Raw genomic sequence first — 26,826 nt, 5'->3', positions numbered from 1 at the left:
TCAGGTGAGCAGTTCCTGCAGCACCTGCAGAATTCTCTAACTAAAAAGGAGGATAAACGAGTAGGGCAGAAACGGTTGCAGCCACTCAAAAGATATCTCTCTTGACTTTGGAAATCTAAAGCACCAAACAAGGGTCAAGGCCTGGAGATCAGTTGCATACAAATCCAAGAGAAAACCAGTTGAGCTTGTGATACTTCTACATTGAATACTAACCATTCTTTGCTGGTTAGATGGAGATTAAAATAGGGTTTCTAACCATTGAAGCTTCTGGAAAGGAAAGCTAAGTATTTCTTAACTAGAGAATGGCACTTTTATGATTCCAACTGGTACATTAATATTCCATCCCTATTTATTATATTGTATAATCTATAGAATGTTATATGATTTTATATTTATATTATACACTAACTATAGTTTGCTGTCTACATAACACAACTGTAATTGCTTATCAAAACATTTAATACTTCTAACAATCAACAGGCATTCTGGGTAGTCTATCAGCAACATTTTGTAGGGGATATCTAGGGAAACACTTCTATATCAAAATTTCTGCCAAGCCAATGTCAGTTAGGTAAATTAAACCAAGATCTTAGGTATGACCCTTAAATGTTTCACGCACATCCACACACACTGCTCCTTAGCCATTCTTTAAGGACCTATGTATGATTGCATGTTTTTCTAGAATTCATTAGGATGGTACCACACTCCAGGAAAAGCAGATTATTCAAAATGTTGACAAAGGGAAGAGTACTATTTTAGTCAGTTACATTTTCAGAGAATTCGACTTTTAAAGTCAGACTCATTGTACAGCAGGAATTTGTTACTAGAATAGAACAGACTGTTTCAGTTGGAAGGGACCTACAAAAGTCATCTAGTCAAACTGCCTCACTACTTTAGGGCTGGCCAAGTTAAAGCATGGTATTATTGGTAGTGCCCAAATGCCTCTTAAACACTGACAGGCTTGGGGCATCAACTCCCACTCTAGGAAGCCTGTTGCAGTGTTTGACCACCCTTCTCAGTAAAGAAATGCTTCCTAATGTCCCAGTCTAAACCTCCCCTGGTGCAGCTTTGAACCATTCCCACACATCCTATCACTGGATCCCAGGGAGAAGAGTTCAGCACTTCCCTCTCCCCTTCTTCAGGAAGCTGTAGAGAACAATGAGGTTGCCCCTCAGCCTCCTTTTCTCCAAAATAGGCAAACCCACCATCCTTAGCTGCTCCTCGTAAACCATTCCTTCCAGCCCCTTCACCAGCTTTGTTGCTGTCCCAGAACTGCACACAGTGCTCCAGGTGAGGCTGCATCAGCGGGATAATCATCTCTTGACCAGATGGTTATACTGTGTTTGGTGCACCCCAGGATGTGGCTTGCCCCCTTGGCTTGCAGGGCCCACTGCTGATTCCTTTTAAGCCTGCTGACAACCAGCACTCCTAGATCCCTTTCTGCAGGGCTAATCTCCAGCCGCTCCTCTCCCAATTTATAGTTGTGTCTGGAATTACTCTGTCTTAGGTGCAGTATCTGGCATTTTGACTTGTTCAGTTTCATCCCATTAATCATAGCCCAATGCTCCACTCTATCTGGATTCTTCTGCAAGGCCTTCTGTCCCTCAAGAGAGTCAATAGCACCTCCTGGTTTGGTAACATCATCAAACTTGCTAATGGTGCATCCCACCCTGGCATTGAGATTATTAATAAATATATTAAACAGAACTGGCCTTAGAATTCAAAACTTGAAGGAACACCTCTGGTGACCAGTTGCCAGCCAGATGTAGCCCTGTTCACCACAACCCTTTCCATTCTGCCCTTCAGACAGTTCTCTACCCAGCACACTGTGAAGCAGCCTCATTCCACAGTTGGGCAACTTGTCCTGAAGGATGCTATGATAGACAGTAACAAAAGCCTTGCTAAAATCCAGAAAAACTACATCCCCAACCTTCCCTTCATCCACTAGGTGGGTGACCTTATAGTAGAAGGATACCAAATTAGTTAAACAGGGCTTTCCCTCTGTGAATCTATGTTGAATGTGCCTGATAACTGTATATTCTTAGTACTCAGTTTATCTTCTCCACAATTTTTCTATGAACAGAGGTTAAACTAACAGGTCTGTAGTCCCCTGGGTCTTCCCTCACACCATTTTTGCATGTGGGAATAACATGGGCTAGCTTCCAGTCAACAGGGACCTCCCCAGGTTCCCAAGAGCTTTGGTAGATGATTGAGAGGGGTCCTGCCATACTATCTGCTGGCTCCTTCAGTACTCTGGGATGAATCCCATCAGTTCCCATGGACTTGTGAATATTCAGGTGATACAGCTGGTCCCTTACAATTTCAGGTGTCCACAAATGGAAGGCCACTGTTTCCACACTTGTGGTCCTCCAGCTCAGGGGACCAGGCATCCCTAGGTCTACCAGTATTATTAAAGATTGAGGCAAAAGACATATTGAATTTCTCCGCTTTTTCTTCATCCTTATTAGTCAGATAATCATCTTCTAAAATTATCAGTCCAATGTTTTCTATTCATACTACAGTTACATTTACGGAAATCACAAGTATTAGGGCATGACACGTTTCATACAGAGATTTCATTTTAATTCAGTGACTTCTAATAGGAATGAAAAAAAATCTAGTGATTGGTGAGAAACATACAGAGACGGTGATTGGGAGAGGGAAAGAAAACACAGATTAAGCTGCTTTCTCAGAAAAAACATGAGTTAGCTACAGGTTAGCAAAATGTCCTAGTGCTGTTTTGTCCAGGTGCAAGGTGACATTGGAAACACAAAGCTGATACTTTCATGGAGCTGCCTATAAAAATGCCTAGTATGCAACGTGGTTTTCCAGAGGTTGACTACAGCATTCAATGTCAGCAAATGGATACAGTCAAGGTGCTGCTTAATATAAGCACTATACTTTGGGCTCAGGTGGTCTGAGAGAAATGTATGGCCGGAGTATTATTTGCAACTTTGTTTATCCAAGGGTTTTTAGCCATTCAGCAGTGCATGGATTCACTGTCACAGCATTTCTGAGCAAGACCTGATGGAATACCGTATCAACCCATGATTACTGCCAAATACATCCTCTTTTATTGTATTAACATTTTCATATCCTCAGTTCTTTAAAAGTTTTCAAATAGACTCTTAATGAATAACATCGTTGCAGACTTGGAGACAGTTACTGCATTTGTACAGGCATACTGTACTGTTTTGGAAAGGGGTCTGTTGTGTCCCAGATGTGATGAATAATTAGTATCTTCACATTATATTTAGCAGCTCATTGTCTAGGAAATTACAAAACAAATGCATCAAGCTGAAGTGGAGTATAAAGAATGATATAATCAGGACCACTCTGAAAGGAGCAATCTATAAAATTACAGTGCTGCTGAAGCAATGATTAAAAAGATTGGTAATAGGCCACTATGCCAGGCCATTTGGTTTTGTGTTCAGACAGAACTAGAAGTTACCAGGTAGTATAAATAACAAGACTCAATATGTTAAAACATTTTATGTATTTTTAACATGGCTTTTTTGTGATACATATCCTCTATTGTAATTCCAATATAAAAATGAAATTTTAAAGGCTTATTGGTACTGCTTTGTGAGCTGTGCTAATATCTCACTATAATTCATCTGCATATACAAGAATTTCAGCTGTCGTGTTCAGATTTCCTGTTATTTTAGCACTAATCTATGGGATTTTGTTTTAAATTCACTAAATATTTTGTTTCCGCCAAAATTATGTAGAACATAACACCCGTACCTGGTGTATGGTCAGTATCAGGAACTGTTTGCCCCATGACAGCACTGTTGCTAATATTCCAGTCAAAATCATCACTAGGGTCTTGTGTTAATCCACATACGGTGGTCCATTCTTGATGCTGTGTTTCAAAGTTACAGCTTCCAGGGATACTTGTGTAGGAACCTGAAAATATAGCAAGAAGTAAATGATCATGCCAACTCTTATATGTAAAAGAGTATAATGAACATAACTGCACAAGGTAATGAAAAGGATTTTTTGGTTGGTGCTGATTCCCTGTGTTCCACATACTGACATAAATGATATGTGGTAGTTAGCGAGAGAAGAAAGAATTCACCTTTCACTTCCCAAGGTGGTATAAACAGCCTTAAACATTATTACAAATATATGCCTATGTAAGTCTTGAGGACAAACTGATGACTTCACCAGTTTTATTTGTTGTTCAAGGTAAATGGACAGGCTGATTCCCAGCCAATTAGGTAGCAAAACTGGACTCTACTTCCACAGTGGTGTTTTTCATGAACATATGTTGGTTCATCCTTGTGAGTGTTATGCATGAAGGCAGTTTTATGATGCAAGACAAGTTCTAGTGATTAGGACAATGACTGAATTGGGGAGAACTTGTTAAACTTCCCATTTCCAGATCTGCCTCTGATGTTTCAGATGACTTTGGAAAATTAATCAATAAAAAAAAATATACAAAAATGCTGTGGTAGAGGTGAAATGATTAGCATCACAAACTCTCTGGCTTCTAAAGATTTTTCCCTTAGTAGAGGCAGCTACACAATTTCTGAGTGAAACAAGGAGCACCCTTGTGAGAAAACTTTGGGAAAATGTTCCAAACTATTAAACATTACAGTCAGTCATGCATTTTAGAAACAGGTCTGACTGTGACGATTTCAGAACATCAAATGGATTTGAGGATTCAGAGTGTGTTTTTTTGACCTATGTGTATTCTGCAATATTAAAAATACAGCTATTTATGAATCATTATCTAGGTATAGAGGACACATAAAAAGAATAGATTTAATTACCTTTTAGTAATCTAGTTTGGTTTTTTCCTATTTTATACTTTGAAGCTACAAGAACAACTGACACCATTCTTTGTAAAAATAGCATCATTATCATAAACCTGTTTTGTATGACCAAGATCTGAACACATACTGTAGCCCTGCAGACTTGCTTTTCTGCAAATGCGTGTCACCTAAGTTAAATATATAGGACAAATATCTTAAAAGGAGAATAATTTTGATCCAGTGAATAACCTGCATCCCCTGAATGCCAGGAGAAGGATCTGTACTGTTCCAAAATGTACTGTACTCTTACCATATTGCAAGGGACTGAAATGTTTCTCATAAGGAGAGACTGAGACAGCTGGGGCTGTTCAGCCTAGAGAAGAGAATGCTCAGTGGGCTTTTATCAGTGTGTATAAATACTTGCTGGGAGGGTGTAAAGAAGACAAAGCCAGATTCTTATTAGTGGTACCCCATGTCAGGACAAGAGGCAACGGGCATAAATACAGGCAGCACTTTTTAATGTTAAGAAAAAACTTTTTTTACTGTCAGGCTGGTCAAACATTGTCACAGGTTGTCCAGAGAAGTTGTGGAGTCTCCATTCTTGGGGATATTCAAAATCTGACTGGCACAGCCCTGGGCAACCTATTGCAGTGGACCCTGTTTCAACCAGAGACACCTTCCCACCTCAACTGCTCTGTGCTTGTGTTAGTGCTATTCACAGCACGGCCTTTGGGAATCATGAAAGGAATACACAAATGCACTGAGCATCCAGATTGACACTGCATCACAAGCATCATGTAAGCCTAATGAAGCCTAATGAACTCTAACACCAAACACCCTCACATGCAGGTAGGGCAAAGAAGGGAACCCATTAACGAAAACAAGTACAATTTTCTTATACAGATTTAACAAGAACAAAGTCCAAATGCATTTGGAATTTATACTATTCATAATAGATTACCTGACTTCAGGAATTTTACTGAAATATTTTAAGTGTGCATTCAGAAGGCAATTATTAATAAATATTTATGAACAGTATTTACAGCGCTGATGGAGTAACCTGGCATATCTGTACCTGCTGGCTACTTTTTACTTTATGTGTAAACAGAGCTAATTTGGAAGCCATCAGGAGAGGACTGTTTCATTTTTCTGAAAAATTGCCTTTATTTCAACAATTCAAGCATTCCTCTAGTTGGTTCATCAAGGTTTCCTATTGATCAAATCTGGTTGTATAATTAGCTGCAATTCATGAAACTTGAAACTGCTTTCATGTGTGCTTTTTTCACCTCAGTACTTCCAGGAGGTTACTGAGAGAATGAAAATTTTGCAAGATTGCCTGACTGGACTGAATGAAGCACAGAGTAAGTAATTTCCGTGAGTTTGTTTAAAGAAAAAAAAAAAAAAAAAAAAAGTCCACCAGCCTACATGCGTACAATTCATTTCATCCAGATTCTGCTGAAAATCTTGCACAGAGGAATTGCTACTGAGTAGATTATGGTCCATTTACTTCTTTGGAGTTACACTGGTATAAAACTATAGTAGAATGTGAAATAAGCGCAGACCCTGAGCTCAGAGAAAAGGAGAAAATTGCAGACAAATGTTGTCATAGCCACTTGTGATACAGCCGGTTAGACTGTGAAGGGCTTTCTCTGTACCTGTTCTGCTCTCTTTTCTGACTAAGCAGCTCCTATTACCTTTTCATTAAAAAATGAGGTTTTCATATCTGGAAGGTATTATGTGCCCATTAATGTTGTTTAATCCCATCTATAAGATATATACTCAGGGAGAAGGTGTGTTTATCCAAATGTAAGGCCTCATTTGTCAGAACTAAGATATAGCTGATAGGAAAATATTATCCCTGAGGTTTATCTGGGTATTCTGTATGCCAGATTACAGTATCTCTCATCTATTGTTAACTTGATATTTTGTCAGTTCTGCAGCAACAGCAAGACTAATGACTGATGAAAACATTTTGATGTAACTACAGCCATTCCATCTACAATAAAAGGATATTTCACTCTATTTATTTTAAGTGAATATCAGCTTTTTTTTTTCTTCCCTTGGAAAAGTTTTTCTGCAGTATGGCAAAGACTGTGTTGCTTTACTGTGATGTACTGAAACGTTTCCATCTACTGTCTTAAGTAAGAAAAAAAGAGTTGATGGTATTACAGTCCTTCCAGACAACACAGGACATTCCCCCCTGCAATGAAGCTACTATATCCTGTAACAATATATACAGAATAAATCAAGTGCCTCTATAGTTTTCTGAATATTTTTACAGAGCAGTTTATGATGGACAGCAATTCAGACTTACTGTGTGTCTGTTGTGAGGTTCAGATTTGGAAAAAACAACAAAGTGTGCTCAAGAAGGGGAACAGCCACTGAAGCCATAAAAGAGAAGCAGAACAGGGCATAGGCTGGGTAGTTGCTCCTTTCTGAGGCCCTGGATCCCTACCTTGCAGATGTGATAACACTGCCCCACTTGCACCCTCCCTCTCAAAGGAAACAAAGCCCAAAGACAAAAACTATCTATGGGATAATGGGGAGCGCACATCCAGTGTTGTAACACCTTTGTGCTGTGTCTAAACTGATAAAAAGGCTTGCTTATCGAAGTTCTCCATATGAAAAGCCTACATGACTGTGACTGCAAGGGTATGAAATCTTGACTCAGAAAGGGTGCTGTGGAGCTCCCTCTCCGCTGGCCTGAGATACCCTATCATCATCACGCTGCGCTTCCCCTCTGAACAGGTCGAATGTCTATTTACTTTCTTCCACGTGTAGCTTACTATAATGTGTTGATCAACTCTGTAGTCTATTTCTTTACCTTTCCCTGTGTTATTTGTTATAAATCTATCAAGGGTGATCAACATATGATTACTGCCTCCATTATATTAATAGAGATTGTGGTTTGCTTGTGGGTATTGAGGTATGGTGTTTATTAAACTAATCTTATTAATCACACAGTGAGTCCCAGTGCTTGTTTGTGCCACCTGGGCCCACAACCGGTAGAGCAGAATCCCCACTGATTAGCAGGCGGGAAGTCTGTTGGGTCACAACACAGGTCTATAAAATGATAAAAGGACGAGTTTGCAGAGTATTTTGCTGCACTGTGTCTAACTCCTGAAAAAATACAAGTATTATATACAGTAAGTACAGACTGTCTGTTTATAATCTATCTTTTCTTGGAATCTACTTGAAAAGAATAGTGTTTTTTAAAGTTACCAGTCAACATAGATTCATATCCCTGAATATGACTCACAAAATTCACTGGGATGCAAAGCACTGCAGGAGGTAGAAACCAGAAATAGAGACACCACCTTCACCATATGTACTTCAGAACTGTTATTTACTTTTATGAAAACAATAAAGAGGGAGAAATTCCAAGTTAAATCTCCTGTAGTGACATCTTCACAGGTATTCCAGGTTGTAAGTCTGTTGTCTGGGTAAAACAATATAATTTACATTACCCAATAAAGTCATTATTTTTGTAACCCTGTCCAGTCAAAGCATTTAGCAACCCCATGCAAGAAAAAAATGCCTTTGATTTTCAAGGGATCACTAAGCATTGGTTGATTTCAATGGAGTACTTGGAGTTCAACACAATGTGAACATTAAACTGATGCATGTGATGTATTTACTTTATCTGCCAAGGTTACTTTTGATCATATCTGCATTATGGCAGGATTTGGCCCTTCAGCTTTAACATTAAGCATTAAGACAGACTGATTACTAAACTGTATTTATGGACTGCTTAAGCTTCCTACTCCAAAAGTCCACTGGGGTCTGGACAGTGACTGTAAATAAACAAAGACATGGAGCAGGAACAAAGGCACAATGTTTTACTGGTTTTGAGTTTCAAGTCTCAATTGGAAAGCCTGTTAACTTGATCCAGATTTTTAAAATTAAGCTGTGTCCTTCCGTTGCAAACAGTATTGGTGAAGAATACCTACAGACAAATTTCGTCTCAGTATTCACTTGCACTGCAAAACCAAAAGCAGACTGGATTTTGTTCAACTGTTCTGTAATAGCAAGAAAATATTTAATAGCTCTGCAGTACCAACAAGAACAAAGAACAATGAAGACGTAGTAGTGACACAATTCAGATCACAAAGAAAGGATTAATCTGAAAAAGACAGGGCTGTTTTTAAATAATTTTTATAGCAGTATCATGTCTAAATGTTATTGTGCATTAATTTGCTTACTTGTTTTTTTCATTCAAGATCGACAGCTCAAAATTCTTTCACCTTAATAAATGGGTTTACATTTCTTCTCAGAGTTAATATGTATTGTAACCCATTGATTTTATTCCTTAAGTATATTTTTAGCTTTTAAGCTGTTTTAGTTTGTTGGGTTTCTTATATTTGAACTTCGGTTTGAGTAAGTTGTGCTTTTGCAACTAAATCACACTTAAATATTTTTTGCAGCAAATGTCTCTGAGGATCTGAAAATGTCAGAACTTCCGCGTTGGGGGAGCAGTCAACCTGCCTGCAATTATCTTTTGAGCAGCTCTGTGAATTCACCTAAGCTATGCTACAGAATTTAAAGTTATAATTTTAGCTGGTGATTACAGTAATACACAAAGAGATACTTACTGCAGTCAGCTTCATCTGATTGGTCTTCACAGTCTGGTTTATAGTCGCAGACAAACTGAGACTCTATGCATTTCTCATTCCCACACACAAAATCAGTGAGGGCAGGGCATTCCCTGGGATTCTCTCCAACTGAAACAAACAGGAGATTTAAATCAATATTGTAATTAAATCAAAAAAAGCTCTTTTTCATTTGTTTAGCACGTTCCCTAAAAAAAGGTTCAGTGAGCTATTGGAAAGTAGATGGGCTAAAGGCTTTTTTCTGCTCATAATTACAGGATGTCATTTGGAAAATAAGAGCATTTTAAACAGAAAAATCAGTTACACAACATTTGTGCAATCCACAAACTTTTAAAGCTTTTATAAGATGTTTAATTTTTTTTTAAGAGTTTAGAGAAACTTCTGCTCTGAGTATGTGAACTGCACAAAATTGCTCTTATGATATTTAATAAAAGGATCTGTTTTACAACAGCAGTTTTTGATCACCTCTGAAAGTCAGTGAAAGCCATTATCACAAAATGAGAGTAACTTTGTAACTTGCACATAAAGTGCCAGGGCCAAAACTAGAGTGTTGAGATTCAACCATCTCTGAACCATCAGACTATAAAGAAGCTTACATAAATGAATTTTTAGTTCAGTATGCTGGGTGCATAATTTCAATTAATACTAATTGAAATAGTTCTAGTAATCCCCAATGCAACATTTCAGATGCACTCTGCTTAAGCTAAGTTGTTTTTTTTTTTTTCAGTCTGGAGCTCCAAGTTGGGTGAGAAGACATTTAGGAGAATGTATTTTGACTCTATTCATTGCATTATGTTTCAGTTTTTCCTTCAAACATGACTAAAATATGATCATTAAACACAGCCTGGACAGAACACCTTGATATTTACCTTTGTGCAGACCCATATTTCCAGAAGGGGAAGTTATTGTTGACAGGGTATTAATCTCCCCAAATAAGGTACCTACTGAGGCTGAGGAACTACATTCTCATTGAAGCAAAATAGGAAAGGAGAACTAAATTTTTATTTCATTTAAACGTGTACACAAGGTAATATTAAATAGAGGAAAACCACAGCATTAAAATGTAATTCAAATATTTAGAATGGATAGTGCAAAAACAATTCAGTGATAGGGTTGGTTACCCGCAAGACCGGACATAAATTTTCAGTTTTGAAATATATACATCCCTCAGTTTCAATAAAATATGATTTCAAATTTATATCTGTCTTGTTCTTTTGTTTTTCAGTTTTACACTGTCAGTTTGATCTGATTAGGTGTCAGAGAATCCACAGACAACAGCATTGCCATGAATGCCTTAAATACAGGAAAAGCTATGGTTGCTTTTTAGAGAGAACCGATGTGGCAGAGAGCCCTTAGAGGAGAAGTGGACTTGAGAAAAAACTGACTGAAACATTTGTGACGTTTAAGGCAGTTTTCACATCTCTCCCAAAATATAATAAAACTTGATTGAAAATATTACCAAAAATACATTAATATGTCTTATCCCAAATTATGGAAAACCACAGAATAGTTGAAGGAGACCTCTCAAGATCATCTAGTCCAACCCCCTGGTCAAACAGCCAGTTTGCGTTTTGAATATACCCACAGACAGAGCCTCAACAACCTCTCTGGACAAACTGTGCTTGTGTTTGACCACCCTCACAGTAAGAAAAGTGTTTTATTCTGTTCAGATTAAATTTTCTGGTGGTTTTGGGGTTTTTTGGTTTTTGTTTTGTTTTATTTTTTAATTTGTGCCTATTGCCTTTCGTCTTGTCATTGGACATTTATGAGAACAGTCTGACTGCCTCATCTCCATTCCCTCCCATGCACTGGAAATGAGGCACTGGAAAACTAAGTGACTTCCTTAAGTCACTTAATGGCTTAAATAATGACAGAAATTATTTAATGGGAGAGCCATTAGGGTACAATCATTTCCACATCTTATTTCACTGCATGTGAAAGAGGTACATTATCACCATACAGCAGACTGATATTTGAAAATCCTTGGCTTTGTGACTGATCATATTCCTCACCTTTACCTCCTTTCAACTTTAATCAAGACAATGTTGTGTTATTCTATCATTTATATTTAGCACATAACATTAATTGCAGCTGTTCCTTTTTTTTCTAATAAGCTACTGTATAGTACTTCAAGCATATCAGAAACCAGCATTTAAGACCATTATTAATTTCTTAGCTTATCCTAAAATAAAACACATGACCCATACACAGTCAAAATGAAAACTGGTATCTCAACAGATGTGAATGTCATAAATGTCAAACATAAAGTGACGTATCTGTGAATTTTATTCTTTTGGAGTAAGACCTTGTTTGTATGTCAGTTTCAGGAATACGAGGTTACATTTATGATGATGGAGATTCTTCCACAGCCTTTGACAGAGATAAAAATAAAATCCCTCTCAGAATCAACATACCAGCATTATCATAACATAGTCAAAGCAAATATTCTAAAATCCTATTCAGAATTGTGACATTAAAGATCAACTTTCCAGAGTATGTGCTCATTCTGACCAAAACTCCTACACCAGAAAAAATACATCAAAACATGAAATACAGTGGGTTTTAACCATAAAATAAAACTTCAGCATCAATACCCCCAATAACCAAAGAGAGGTTCACAAAGAAGTTGCAATGTAGAAGTTTCATTTTTACCAGACATTCTCTAAATATCATATGAAATCACAGAAGCATAGAATCATATAGTTTGGAAAAGACCTCTGAGATCATCAAGTCCAACCATCAATCCAGAACTGCAAAGTCCATCACTAAACTACATCCCTAAGCACTGCATCTATGTGTTTTTTAAATACCTCCAGAGGTGGTGATTCGACTGCCTCCCTGGGCAGCCCGTTCCAATACTTGAACACTCTTTCAGTGAAGAAATTTTTCCTAATACCCAAACTAAACCTCCCCTGGCATAACTCGAGGCCTGTTGTCCTGTTCCTTGTTATCTGGGAGAAGAGACTGATTCCCACCTGCCTACAACCTCCTGTCAGGGAGTTGTAGATAGCAGTAAGATGCCCCCTGAGTCTTCTCCAGGCTAAACAACCCCAGATCCCCTGGCAGCTCCTCATAAGACTTGTCTTCTAGACCCTTCACCAGCTTTGTTGCCCTTATCTGGACATGCTCCAGCATGTCTATGTCCCTCTTGTAGTGAGGGGTCCAAAACTGAACCCGGTATTTGAGACGCAGACTCACCAGTGCTGAGTACAGGGGGACGATTACTTCCCAAGTCCTGCTGGCCACACTTAAGCCAGGATGCTGTTGGATTTCTTGGCCACCTGGGCACACTGCTGGCTCATGTGCAGCTGGCCATCAGCCAGCACCCCCAGGTCCTTTCCCACCAGGCAGCTTTCCAGTCATTTTCCCCAAGCCTGTAGTGCTGCCTAGGGTTGTTGTGCCCCCCATGCAGGACCTGGCAGTTGAAACTCCTACAACCGGCCTCGGCCATGGGCACGGCCTGCCCCAGCAGATCAACACCCCAGCTTGGTGTCCTCTGCAAACTGGCTGAGGGGGCACTCCATCCCCTCGTCCAGATCATTGATAAAGAGATTAAACAGGACTGGCCCAGTACTGAGCCCTCGGGGACACCACTTGTGACCGGCTACCAGCCAGATGTAACTCCATTTACTACCACTCTTTGGGCTCATCTATTCAGCCAGCTTTTAACCCAGCACAGAGTTCACCCACCCAAGCCCTGAGCAGCCAGTTTCTCCAGGAGAATGCTGTGGGAAACAGTGTCAAAGGATTTACTGAGGTCCAAGTACACAACATCCGCATAAATCCACATAAAATGTCCACATATGAAAATACGTATTTAATCAGAAAAATGTATTAAAGAACATATTGGAAAATATGTTCTCAATTCTGAGGGCTGAGCTGCGATGTAACAAAAAAACCATCTTAGAAACCACTCTGAACAAAGAAGAGAGGACATTCAAAATATTATCTTAGCCATTTCTAATTTAGTCATCAAAATTACAGGGTTGCCAAAATCTGAGTTTGCCTATCAGTACTGAATTTGGAGAAGGATTTTTCCAAAAACAGTATTCGAACCTCCCTCTAGGGAGCTGCAGTACAAATCAAAATTATGTCTCCTAATGAACAGCTTAAGATATTTTTAAAGCATACATTTCAGATAAAATGAGAGATTTTCATTATGTCTTATTTCATTGCATATGTTGGTTGTATGGAACTGTATGTAAAAATATATAGCGTCTTGGCTAATTGTATTCCTCAGCTGTACTTTCATCATTATTAAGTAGAAAGATAACATGTATTGGACGATGGTTAACTATATATAACATGTAATATTATATATTTTTTTCCCAAACAGTCAAACTCACAACATCCCATGACAATCCAAACATGCAGAAAAACTATTCTAAGCAGAAAAAACATGAGAAAATAGGGCAAATTTTCTTTCTTGCCTTTTTAATCTAACAACAGCTCAAGAAACTTATAAGGAACAAATTTAACACACTCTTGAATACACTCCAAACAAATGTGGGCAAAAATTATTAAAATAATAATAATTAAAAGATCAGTTGTACTTTACTCACTGTTTACTTTACTCTGAAGTTATCTTTGAGAAGGTACAACATCAAAATGGACCAGTGAGCCACAGCAAAATAATGAGCTGTTTCCATGTATGAAAATATCAGAGGTAGGAACTAATAAAATATCCAATACGCAAATGTGGATTTGTCACACAATAGGAATGAGTGGAATTGGAGGGAGCTGAATTTTTTTTTATAAGTACTAAGCTTATTTCTGAATACACTATGAAAAATTTGAAGACAGCTAAGATATCCAAAAGCAAAAGAAAACATTTCATTTTAATTTAAGAAAACTGTTAACCAGAAAGAACTTTCACTTAATGAAGAAGTCATAAATGCTCTTTTTTGACTTGCACTTCTTCCAAAACATTTGGTTTAGCCACTAAACTGAACAGTCCATTGTTTGCTCAGGTCTACATATAATTTTACACCATAGAAAATATCCATACAGACACAGAGCATTAATCTACAGGCATAGCATGAGTGATAGAGCTATAAAAACTGGGGTTGAGGGGTGCTTGTTTTTTTTAGCAAGAACAGAAGCTCCAACAATATTTATTAATTTCCAGCACTCTTGCACATTTTTTGGACAATTTACTTTTATTTTTCATTATGCTTTTCTCTCTCGTCCTACAATTATTCAGTCCATAAACCTGGGGAGGTCTGATGACTATACAGATATGCTGCAAGTCATAAGTCCATAATCCATTCCTTTCCCACAAAAAGAGAATATGTGAAAAAGAAAACCCCACCCCAAACCAAAATAATATATAATATAAAACACAAAACCAAAATTAATATTTTCATAGCTTATGGTAACAAGAATCTACTTGTTTAGAGCAATTAAACCCTTGATTTTCTTCTATATCAAAGCTGACAGGTCACAGCACATATCCTTGCCTTATTTTCTATCCTTGCCTTGTTTTTCTTACAGTAAATACTTGAGGATTACATTCTCATAAATAATAATAAAAAAAACAAACAAACAACAATTATTACGGCGTATCAAAATGCTAGTTGTTTATTGTACCCATTTATTTGGTATCTCCTTGGTACTGCAGCATTTCCTGAAAATCAGACACCACAAGAAACTATCACAGGACATACTTTAGATGAAGTAGTAACTACTGACTGCATGTTACGCAAATCCCTATGCCAAATGAAATGACAGTACTTGAAAAGGAAACAGCATACACAGGATATCACTTTCCAATTAAGTCCAATTTGGATTGATGCAGCAAATAGACATATAATCTTTTAAGTAATTTTTAAGAATCCAATAGAACTGACTTGGCTTTTGGATCATTAAACCTTACAAAAGAAGCATGTTACCAATGGTTGTGATAGAACTCGCATTTACATACACTCACTTTCATTTCTATGTATTTTGTTCTGCACAAACCTTCCCTAGTAGGAATATGTGTGTGTGTTTGTACATATGTAGAAAGCAAGCAAGACACAGATGTTGTGCATGCCACAAATAAATTCTGACACTACTGTAGATACATCACAAGCTACATATTTATATCCATCTCCAATATATGTTATCTATGGAAGATTAGCCTAAATAGTACTCACAGAATTTATAGACGTGACAAGATTAATTTGGAGATAGCTGATGAATCCAACACTATTAATCCAGACACTGTTTCAGTTACCAAGAAAAGACTGACTATGAAAGAACTCATAAAAATGGTCCGCTTTAAGTTTGCTACTAGAAGACAGCACCAGGCCAGAGAGTGTTTCTCTGATTTTGTGAGTACAAAAGCTTCCATTTACCAGTACTTTGCAAGATGAAAATATTCCTGTAATATCCATTACATCTAAAATCATATTCAAGTATCAGCTTGAAAAGCTACAGATCTTGATTGAAACAACATGGATAACTGCAAAACATTTTTTAGTTTGATAGATACCAGTAGGTTTCATAGATTCGGTGTTAGGTTGACACAACTAATGTTCTCCTATTTAAAACACCTATAATGAAAGAACTGATTGTTCACACAGCCAAAAAGAAGAGATGCTCTTGCTGTGCCACACTACGGTGCTTAAGACTCACGTATGTTTTCACTGGTTATGTTTGGCCAGTGCTAAGTGCTTGTGAAAGGCATATGGTGATTCCCAAGTTATTTATGGTTGCTAAAGGCTGCAGTGAATAAAATCTTGAGCTGTTTTGAAAAGCAATGTGTAACTCAAGGTCAAGTACGCTGAACTGCTGTTTACCAAGAGTCGCATCTTTACTCTCCAAGAGGAACACATATACTCACTCATCAGTACACCATGACCATGTCAACAGTATGACATGAAACATGTAATGTATGTTTAAGGGAAATTAGATGTTTTCCCCTCTATTTGCCTTTTTAGAAATACAGGTCCCTTCTGAGTATAAATGTTTACAAATTACAGTTGAAAATTCACCTCTTGCTATTATTTGTTTGAATTTGTGTTGTGTAGTGAGAGCTCTTGTATCACTTCCCTCCCCTTTTCCACAATACTTGAGATGTAGGAATAATCAAAGATTTAAAAAATGAAAAATATTTTGTTAACAATATTATTCAGTGAAATTACTTTCTAAGTTTCATTCTTTTTTTCAATTAAAATGTATGAAGTACAAGCTCCTAGGTTTCATTAGAACTGGAACACAACTGTACTCAGTACTCTGAAGTTCAGAAATTATGAAACATAGTTTGTATCAAGCTTTTCATTTGCTTACCCAATTGTTCAGTACTTTTTTCTACATCACTTTTTATAGAACATTAAAACTCTATTAACAAACTCATCAATAATGTTTCTGTCCATGGGTAACCTTGGCAATCTTTTGCAAGGAAAACTAGATAAAACTTTCCTGCTCATGCAAGCTAGATGTAATTTCAAATAAGATTATTCTGTAATTCAAAAACCATAGGGAATTCTCCTCACATAATGTATCCTTTAAAAGGCCAGATTTAATTCAAATATATGCATGGGTTCTGACGTAAATAGCAGATCTAACAAATGATACTGACTCTTAGGAGAGAATTTCACCTGTAGATACAAAAGTTTGCCAATGGACTTCCTAAAGATGCTCAAAGCAAGTAGTAATATGGTGCCTAAGGCCATGAAATAAAATGGAAGAATAAAAATTAATCCATAGTACTGGAAATGTACAATTGGCTTGGGCTCAAGCAATAGAAAAGATAAAAAAATTCTCTTCAGCTTCTAGTGCTGATATCATGAAGTATGTAAACCCACACCAGGCAAGGACAGATGTTTTTATATTTGATTAAGACTGAAAGACCAACTTTGGCATAAAGTACATTAGTAGAAAAAGGAACTCATGCTCAGAGTACCCTCATGTAAAGAGCTGCTGTATTTTGCTTAGTGCTAAAGAAGGTACTAGGGTGAAGCGCTGAGGACTGAGCAGTGAGTAAGCATCTGGTGTTCTAGGTTTTATCTCTTTGAAGATGTCAAGTGGTAGAAGAAAGGATGAAGAGGAGATAAGGTAAAAAATCAAGTGATGCTTTTGCAGAAAATTCTGTTTCCCAGGGCTTATGAAGATGTTCAACCAGAGACAAATATCACCTAAAGCAATTTGACACGTGATCTCTACTGCTTGGTCCTTTATCTCCTCCTTGTCCCGATTTCAGTGTAAAGCTATATTACATCTCAGAAAGTTTGTCTGAATACATTATTTTTAGAACTTTTCAACAATATTTACCCTACAAAATTACTATCAAGCTGTTGTTTCCACTGTGATGCAGAATCAATCCAAACCAGTCACAGCATTCTGTCACAGATTTCTTAGAAGCATATTATATTGATATTTTCTTTTTTTTATATATGGACTTGACCTAATGTGGTCCACAGGGATGGTTGTGACAGACCAATGGAGTACAGCACAGAGGTGCAAGTTGCAGTTATCTGCAACAAGGAGACATTTCCTCAGCTGAGTGCTCTCTCTGGCTCTGCAGAATCATCATTAGATGTGAAATTCATCTTGGCTGTCAAATGGCATGGAGGTGTACGATGGGTTACAAAGATCAGCTGTTATATGCCGTCTATTTGTACTGGAAAGTGCCTACCCTCTACAGTAATTTCACATGAAAATGAACTCAGGCTGGGTCAGTGTTCATTCTTCTAGTACTGCCTTTATAGGCAATGATTGTGAGGGTAAAAAACTCCTAATATCCAGCCATCTCTACCCTGTATGTTTTGCTAGCCATGAAAAGTTGGATATGGAGAGTAAGCAATACATGAAGTGAATGTCAAAATAATGAGATTTTAATTTTATACTGAAAACCTGCTTTTGCAGCCACCTACTACCAAACCAAAGTGTCTTTGAAGTCAGCAGTATTTTTTCAAAAAATTTCACAGAAGATAAACAGAAACCGAAGAAGCCACTGAGGTCTCTTCATTAAAAGTATGGTGAAAGCTAAAACTTGTTTCTTGCGTTCAAAATCTGTGGCAAATGCCTTAAATGCTTTCCTAATAACAACCTGAGAGTTACAAAAAGAAGGGAAGATGATGAAAAAACTGATTAATCTCTCATGTATTTTTTACATAATCTCAAACAAAAATAGCAGTCCTGGAGTTTTACAGGTAGGCAAATGGCTTTTGTACAGTGCAATAAAAAGTAGAGAATATCATGATTTTCAGGCTGGTGCTATCTCTTCCTTCTATTCTTTTAATCTTTTAAAAGAAGATTGTCAAATGCAATCTTATTCATTCCCTGAACCCAGGATACGTATTTGGCTATGTAATATTTTCTTCTTCAGTAAAAAATAATTTATATATTTTTATACAGTTCTAAAAATTCTTAACATGCAATGCTGCTTAAGTGAACACGTTGTGCATAACATGACTTGCACAGGAATTCAAATCTTCTCCCAGTGTATCCCTGGCAAGCTGGCTTGAGGGACTCTGTATTTCCCCATTTCTCCCAAGCATGCTGTCTTCCCCACCGAGTCCTCTGCTCAAGGGCATTAAGGATGTCCTGTGGAAGGCAGCTGTGGTTTACACATTTCCAGAAGGGAGATTATTTTTTGCCTAGAAACAAATTGTGCATTATCTATACCCTCTGCTGAGTGTAATGGGACCTGTATTCAGTAAGATTTTCACTCAAAAAGGGTAAAGCATATTCATGTTAATGTATGTTACAGTAACACAAGTTAAAGCCACCAAAAATTACTAGACTTTTCAAAATGAGCTTTCTTCCTCTACGATGAAGCAGATTCAATCGATATCATCAAAATGTAAATTGACAGCTCACCATGAAATCACAGAATAATTTCCTTCTAAAGGCAACATCCAAACATTAGACTAACCAGAATTTTACTATTAATTTCAACACATTTACTGAGAAGTTTTAGCTAGGTGATGCAATTCCAGTGTTCCATGTCAGAATACCCTGACATTGACCTATTTATAAAAACAGGTGAAAACATAAAACATTAAAATATTTTAAAGAGGGGAAAAAAGGAAAAAGATCAAAACCCCCAGGTAATGGTACATATATTCTGGCTGAATACAAATGTATATCTTGAGTGACTAAATCAGCTCAAGCAGCTTCCCTCTCACTTCAGGGCCAGGTTTGTATTGAATATTTTTGTTATAAGAGTTTGAACTCGTCTCAAGTGTCTTAGAAGAATAAACTAAATTCTCCACTAAATGCAACGCTTTGCATGATACATTGCTGAGGATTCAAAGAGAACACCTGAACACTAGGATGTTTTAGTTTTTTCTCTCTGATCTGCAAAGCTAGGATGGAATTCTAATGAGAAAGGATTTCTCTGCTGAGACTTTCAAAGCTTCTTGTTTATGGGAGCATGGAAGCAAAGTTGTTCAAAGGATTGCAGTACCTTCACCTAAGGTCTTTGCCATAAACAGGAGGTGAGGAGGAATACAAATACATGAGGAGAAAGGGAAAGAAAAAGTTTACCACTAGGCAAAACAAGTTTTATTACATTCTAAAGAAAATTTCTGTTCAGCTCAATTTGGTTAATGAATTTCCTATTAATAGAAGCACTGTGGCATTTTGATTTTGCTGTCATTTAAAAACTAAATTTAAATTTAATACCACTTCAAGTGTGACTGAATGTGTATCCTATTCACCTTAAACATGAGAAAAAAGCCTGTGAAGTCTGATGCCAAATAGGCAACCCACAAAGATCACTGAAGCTGTAATGAAAGAGATCTTTCTTCTTTCTGGACTTTTATCACTGAATTGCCAGACCATGAAAAAATATGTAAATCAACGGAATAATCAACTATTCTATAAACTTGAATTTAGAGTTATGAGTCACTTATTTTCATTTATCTTTCACTGTTGTTTTTCAGGTGGTGCCCTGGGATGCCAAAATCAGTATGCATGATATGGCTGAGTAACGTATAAGTCCATGCTTATACTCCATCTTTTGTATCTGGAGTACAAGATTCCTCTTTAAAATTACAGATATAAAAAATCCAGACTGCTGGCAACAACGTTTAATGAGTTGCGCTCTTGATTCACTGTTATATGACAATTAACTATCACCTGGAAAAGCACATCAATAAAGCTCAAAGTGCTTTTTAAGGTTACAAACCCACAGCGTATTTCTGACTTTTAAAGATTTTAAAGATTTTTAAAGATTTTAAAGATTTTTAAAGATTTTATCGTGAAAAAAAGTGTCAGAAGTCTCAAAAATAGAATTATCCTTAGGGATTATTCTGTACAATACTCATAGGTATTTTACCTTTTTATTAAGGCAAAATTGTAGGCATTTTTTCAAGCCTGCAAATAAACTCATACATGGTCAAAATAAACTATTTAAAAGCAAAAGAGATGATCGCTTTAAACTCCATTCAGGACAACTAGAATAGTCTATCACTAAAGTTGTATAAAGAATCATTGTACAAGAAGTTAAAAAAATTCTAATGTAATTAATCAATATATAAATTAATTTAATACTAAGAATAATCTCTGGCTGTGATGTGACTCTGCTATTTTTCACCTTTTTCAATTAAACCTGCAAAATAAAGATATACCAGATTTGGAATTCAAATTATTTTTGCTATCGAAACACAACTGACCCTTTTATAACCAACTGATAAGACTCTTTTACACCTTATTTTTTTGTATCTCTGACAGTATTACCAAGACCTACCATATTGCCAACAAAGCCACAGTTGCTTCTTGACCTCAACTTCCATAGAAATCACTGAGACTTGAGGGAAATGAGCCTTGCAGTATAGGGCCCTAGAATCTCAGATCACAACAAAGTTTTATGTAATATTCTACTGATATAAAAGCTTTTAACTAATTTTTCAAAGGAAATAGTGAAAAGGTTCTCTTTTGTTAGTTGAAAATCCTCATACAACATGAGCTATGTAAATCACAGTTATGTAAGTAGAAAGCAAAGAAAGTCTGCAGAGCTAATCCACTTCCATGCAGGCTCTGTTACAAGGTATGTTTCTTTATATAACACATTGTACGAAAGCAAGCTGAAGGAAAACATGTTTAATAAAACAAGTCTTTGGATTATTAAACTCCGCTCTAACCACTGAATAATACCATCCTGCATGAAAGCAATTCTAATATTTACATGTCAAAAATCCTCACACAGACTGCCTCTCTTTCCTCTTCGCTCTCTCCACTTGAGTACATTATTTCTGCAAAGAGGCAATTATTTTATTGTGTTGACTACAAACCACAATCCAGGAATACCATTCAGTAGCTTCCAAAAGGACAGTCTGTGAGGAGGAGGCTATCCCAAAATATCTGAAAGCTCTAAAATTGCTCTAACATTGGTTTCTACATACCATCTGCTGGGAAGCAGGTAAACATTCATTTTTTCCCCCCTGCAATTTAGGCTTTCTCATTTCCATTCCATTCTGTTTTTTTCAAACCTGTTATTCAAATCTTAATTATTTCCAATTATCTTCTAGGTTTTTTCTGTGCATGGTCTGTTCCTCTGCTTATGTAATTACTATGGCTAGAATATCCATAATATTATATAAGATTTTAGTTTAAACTTACGAGTCCCAGTGGAAAAGATAGATGTGGCCTTTGGTTCCCCTAGAGGACCCTGGTCATATGTTTAGCTCAGTAATTCTACAGCTATAAAAACAGTACATGAGTATTGTAAATTCGGTCATTTTTTTGAGAAGAAACCTCTGATCCCTTCTGGTTGGTATGCTACTCTTCTCCTTGAGTTTGGCCACAGTAAGATTGTGTTTGCTGCCTTTTAGCTTTGTTACAACAGACACAATAAAACTGTGAACCCTGCACTGTGAAAAAACAATTTAGACATGACATGCTTTCTCTATCCCGAATGCCCCAGGCTTGGGTCAGATGGGAAATGTTATTTTTGAGAATCTGGCAAAATGTATTTTGTTTGTTTGTTCTACAAAGGTAAAGAACCGATAACAAGAAGAATGAAAAAGGTCAGACCGTGTCTTCATGTCATCCTTCATGTCATCATGCCAACAGGAAGGTCAGCATACCAAAAGTCTTCAGAAAATTAAGAAGCAGATCTCAACTTGTGGAGTAGAAAGCAAAAAAATCATACACAGAGCTGATGTGGAAGGTGCTAAAAGACAATGCAATAATTCTCTTTCATCCTTGGTTTGAGCCTAACTATCATTGTAGAGACAGGAAAAACATGGTGTGGGGTGAGGTTTTTTCGGGTTTTGTTTTGGTTTTTTTACAGGCATGCATTTGCACACATACAGTTAGAAAGGAGATATATGACAGACCTCTGATCCTGCTGAAAAGCAAAGACATAAGCATAAACTCATTCCCATAGGATATATACACCTAAAATTTAATAAAAACCCTGCTGTGCCTAGCACACACTACTGGAGATGCTGTAAGTAAATGTTTCCTGACTGTATAAAGACCGTACCTTATTACAGTGCAAGAACATCCACTATGCAAGTGACACCTCTATAAAGGATTAGCATCTTGGATCTCCAACGTTTCTGATTCAGTCTTTAAAAAATTTCTTTGCATTGTGTATTTGCCTTCAACTGTGTATTTCAAACTTCTATGACAAAAGCCTCCTCTGAATCATCCATCTTTATAAACTGTAATTTTCTGCAAAATACACAGGAATATTACTACACCAAAGCTGTAAGTGTGTGAAAGTAGTTAGTGTGCATGGTGGAACTGCTTTCCCAACAGAGCTTCTTGTAAAACAAATAGTTGCTATACAGTAATAAACTCAAGTTACTTTCTGAACTGTTACACTGCAAAGGTATTTTAGTTATAAAACACTATTAACATTCAGATTTATAGGGTCATAGACTAAAACCAATGTGAATTTCAGCAATCTTAACATTTTTAGAGATTTAAGATCCTTCATATGACAGCTTTCCAACTCCCTACTGAAAAAAGTATCCTTCCTTGCAATGACAATACTGTGGAATGTTTCTAGTTATGTTTATATAATGCCTGTTTTCAGGTTATTATAAAATATGTGGACTTAATAGTAAGCAGAAATATTTTTGCATTATGTTATGTAAAGATATGTTGATAACATCTTTATGAACTTAACAGGGAGTTTTTGTCTTCCTTAAAAAAAATGAATCCTGCTATTTTTACCTGCTGAATATCTTTATGAACCTGACTGTGAAATTAGGTGTCTAAATTATTGTAGCCCCAAAATGAGACAGAACCCCAAAAATGTGGTTTAACAAGACCTCAGTGTATGAATTAATATATCTGAGCACAACTTCACAACAAATTGCGAGAGACACCTGTATTCTCTTTGTTATTCAAGTTGATAGGGGAATGTTGACCTCCCATCTACTACCAGGGCATCCTTATCCATGTACCCTTGTCTTTGGAGAATAACTATATACATAGCAATGGGGACAATGAAACACTTAGAAAAAGCGCAAGGAAATCACTAGTGTTCATGTGCCTGGAAGGGCCTTTAAGGGTATATCTGCGTGAGAATTTTAATGAAAGTGCAGTTCTGATAAGTCCCAAGTTGTATCCAGTTTCCATCCTTTGATTTACATCACAGAGCAATTTCTGAATGCAAAACCTGCATTTTTCAGATGAAACTAGATCAAAAGATGCTCTCCAGAAGTGCACTTTCCATGTTCCACCTGATAATGGGCATCCACACCATGGCAGGAGATTAAAGCTTGTCCACATAACTTTCCCAAAATTCAAAGTGTTGATATATGGCATCAGTAATGACTGACTGACTCAACAAATCCACTTATATTGTGTCACCATGTTCCCTACCAGGGATGAAGACCACATCCTTTCTTGATGGAAGCCATGATCTTCCATAAAACCATAGTTTTTATCTTCCCTTTTTTAAAGGGAAACTCTGTTCCTATTTTAGCCTATATCCACAAAAGGATTAATTCAGTGAGTACTCTGTGAAGGAGTCAGAGGATTTCTTTACTTTGCTGGCCTTAACATTTGAACTGAGTTGGAAAAAGGAGTAGTGACTGTAATTCATTTGTAGTTTCAACTCATTTTTATGACAAGTGCCTTTACGATAAAGCAGGGAGACCACAGGCTTCATGTGATGTAATCTCACATAATTTATATGCAATGATTATATACAAAATCAGACACTCAAGAACTTACTAATGAATTAAGGAAGGAAAGTTCTTTCTCAAAACCAAATAAATCAAAGAAACAAAACCTCAAGCATTGCTTGGATTTATCTGCAATAATTTAGGGTGCAAGCTCTGCACTACTAAAAGACTTTCTGTATGAGTAGTGGTATTGAAATTGTAAGAGCAAAAACATTCATAACTGATTTTATTATGCTTAATGTTTATTTCATAACTGACATTATGATGAAAACAGTAAAATCACGATGTATTTAAAAACAAGAAAGAACATCCTACATCTCCATTAACATCCCTCTAGATGCTAGAAACTTCCCTCTTGAACTTACTTGTGGTGCAATTGTTGAACTCTATGTCATCTATTGCTGCTCCTCCTCCTAGGTCTCTGGTACGTATGCCTTCAAAGATAACTTCAAAATTCCTCAGTTTCCCCAAATGTAGCTCGACTTTGTTCCACTCATCAGCATGATTTCCTGATTCACTCCATATTTTCACAATCCCATCATCAGTCTGAAATTTGAATAAAATATACATAGTAAAATACATGTAAATATGGATTATGAAATACCAGGTTTTGGGAAAAAAAAAACCAACAAAACAAAACCCAAACAACAAAAATACAGAACACTGAAAGACACCCCTTAAGTTTTGTCAAGAAATGGTAAACATACACTTTGCTAGGATAACAGGAAAAGCAGCAAAATTAGATTATTACCATACAAATCACATAAGCATCAATAGTAGATGGTTTCTCAGTACAGAAATTACTATGTGTATGATTGAACTCCAAAGCAGTCCATTTTGGTAGAGTCGTATTTAACTTTACATAATACTGAAAATCTTTCTTTGTGTTTAGAATATATTACTGGATGCAAGGTTAGACTACAATTTTAAAATTAGGGTATCAGATATGTAGCATCTTTAAAAAGTTGTGACAATAGTAATATAAGGGAGGAAAACCTAAGAAATACAAGATAATCATGTTTAGTGTAGTATATTTGAAGGCAAGTAGGATGACTCTGACTTTAAAATATGCTAATATATTTTAAAGCTTTTCTTTAAATATACAATCATGTGACATAACTGGCAAGTCAGCAGCAAACAACATGCTTCATTTTATAGTAGTAGTATTAGAATGCAGATTCACCAGTTTCAATTGCTGTGAATGGATGTCACATCTATATGATGGCACAAAAAGTAAATATTTGCAAAAGTTTCATATATGTCAAAATTTATTTTTCTTTATGGTTGTGTGACTAATCATCCAAATTGTAAATTAGATTTTTTTGCTAGCCTTTTCTTATCAAAATTCATTAGTACTCCAGCTAGGGTTAATAAAAACACTGTGTGATGCGTCAAACAGCTAAATGTAATGCAAGGGTTTTAAGAAAGGTTCTAATAACAAAGCTTCTAATAAAGCAGTACATGAACAAGCGAAATCTAAGGAAAATACAGACAACAGTAAAAATAGGCAGGGAAAAAAATTAATTACATTTCTTTATACATGGTGAACCTGTTAGATCAGATTTATGTTAATAAGATCATCCTATGCATATTTATGATGAGAAAATCAATCTTTATATAAGATTATTGTAGACAGTGTATTCTGAGTAGATGAGTGCAGACAAGCATACACAAAAATATTGTATTAGTTGTTTCTGAATCGGGGAACTCACAGAATTGTTGCTACCTGTTAGAAGGAGATCCTCAGACCTCCCAAAACACAGAATTACTGAAGTATGGCTTGACAATGGTGTTCTAGAACAGCATCCTTAATTGTAAAGCAGTTAGTTGAGAACAATGGCAACTTTGTGTTCAATTGCTAAAATGGAAAAAAAACACAGGGAAGGGTCTCCATAACTGTATGTACAGTCATAAATATTCAGCTGAACAACTCCATTGCTGCACACTACTAATGCTGTTGGGAGCAGTGGTGATAGCAGCCCTCTGTGAATCACTGTAGACTAAGCACACAAGCATCTACAGAGACAAGTTTAGGCATTGCGTCTTCAGATATTTCTCATTAGTTTAAAGCAAATGACACAGTCCATTACAGAGAAAATAATATAACAGGACCTCACTGGTGCTTTGCACCACTAATTCCACAGCTGCTGACAACTGGTTATGATTTTCTCAGTGTGTTTCTCCCAGTGCAACCCCTGACTCTGTGTGCCATCATGACAGAGATCCACTCTTTTAACAGACTCACAGAATCACAGTCTATCTCAAGTTGGAAGGGACCCCTGAGGATCATCAAATCCAACTCCCTGCTCCTTGCAGCACTACCTAAAACTAAACCATATGACTAAGAGTGTCGTCCAGATCCTCCTTGAACTCCGACAG

General features: G+C 36.7%; 1 protein-coding gene across 1 annotated transcript in view; it reads right to left on the bottom strand.

Annotated features, from left to right (window-relative positions):
• Positions 1–26,826, bottom strand: part of MALRD1 (MAM and LDL receptor class A domain containing 1) — a 282,296-nt gene that overhangs the window by 84,159 nt on the left and 171,311 nt on the right. Inside the window, exons 28-30 of the mRNA XM_040589228.1 lie at positions 24,813–24,993; positions 9,353–9,481; positions 3,748–3,909 (exon numbers count right to left, since the gene is read on the bottom strand). Coding sequence (XP_040445162.1) covers positions 3,748–3,909; positions 9,353–9,481; positions 24,813–24,993 — 472 coding nt within the window. The remainder of the gene's footprint in view (positions 1–3,747; positions 3,910–9,352; positions 9,482–24,812; positions 24,994–26,826) is intronic.

The sequence above is a fragment of the Falco naumanni genome, chromosome 4 (genome assembly GCF_017639655.2).
Source record: "Falco naumanni isolate bFalNau1 chromosome 4, bFalNau1.pat, whole genome shotgun sequence".
Classification (NCBI taxonomy): domain Eukaryota; kingdom Metazoa; phylum Chordata; class Aves; order Falconiformes; family Falconidae; genus Falco; species Falco naumanni.
This window is presented reverse-complemented; position numbering and strand designations above follow the sequence as displayed.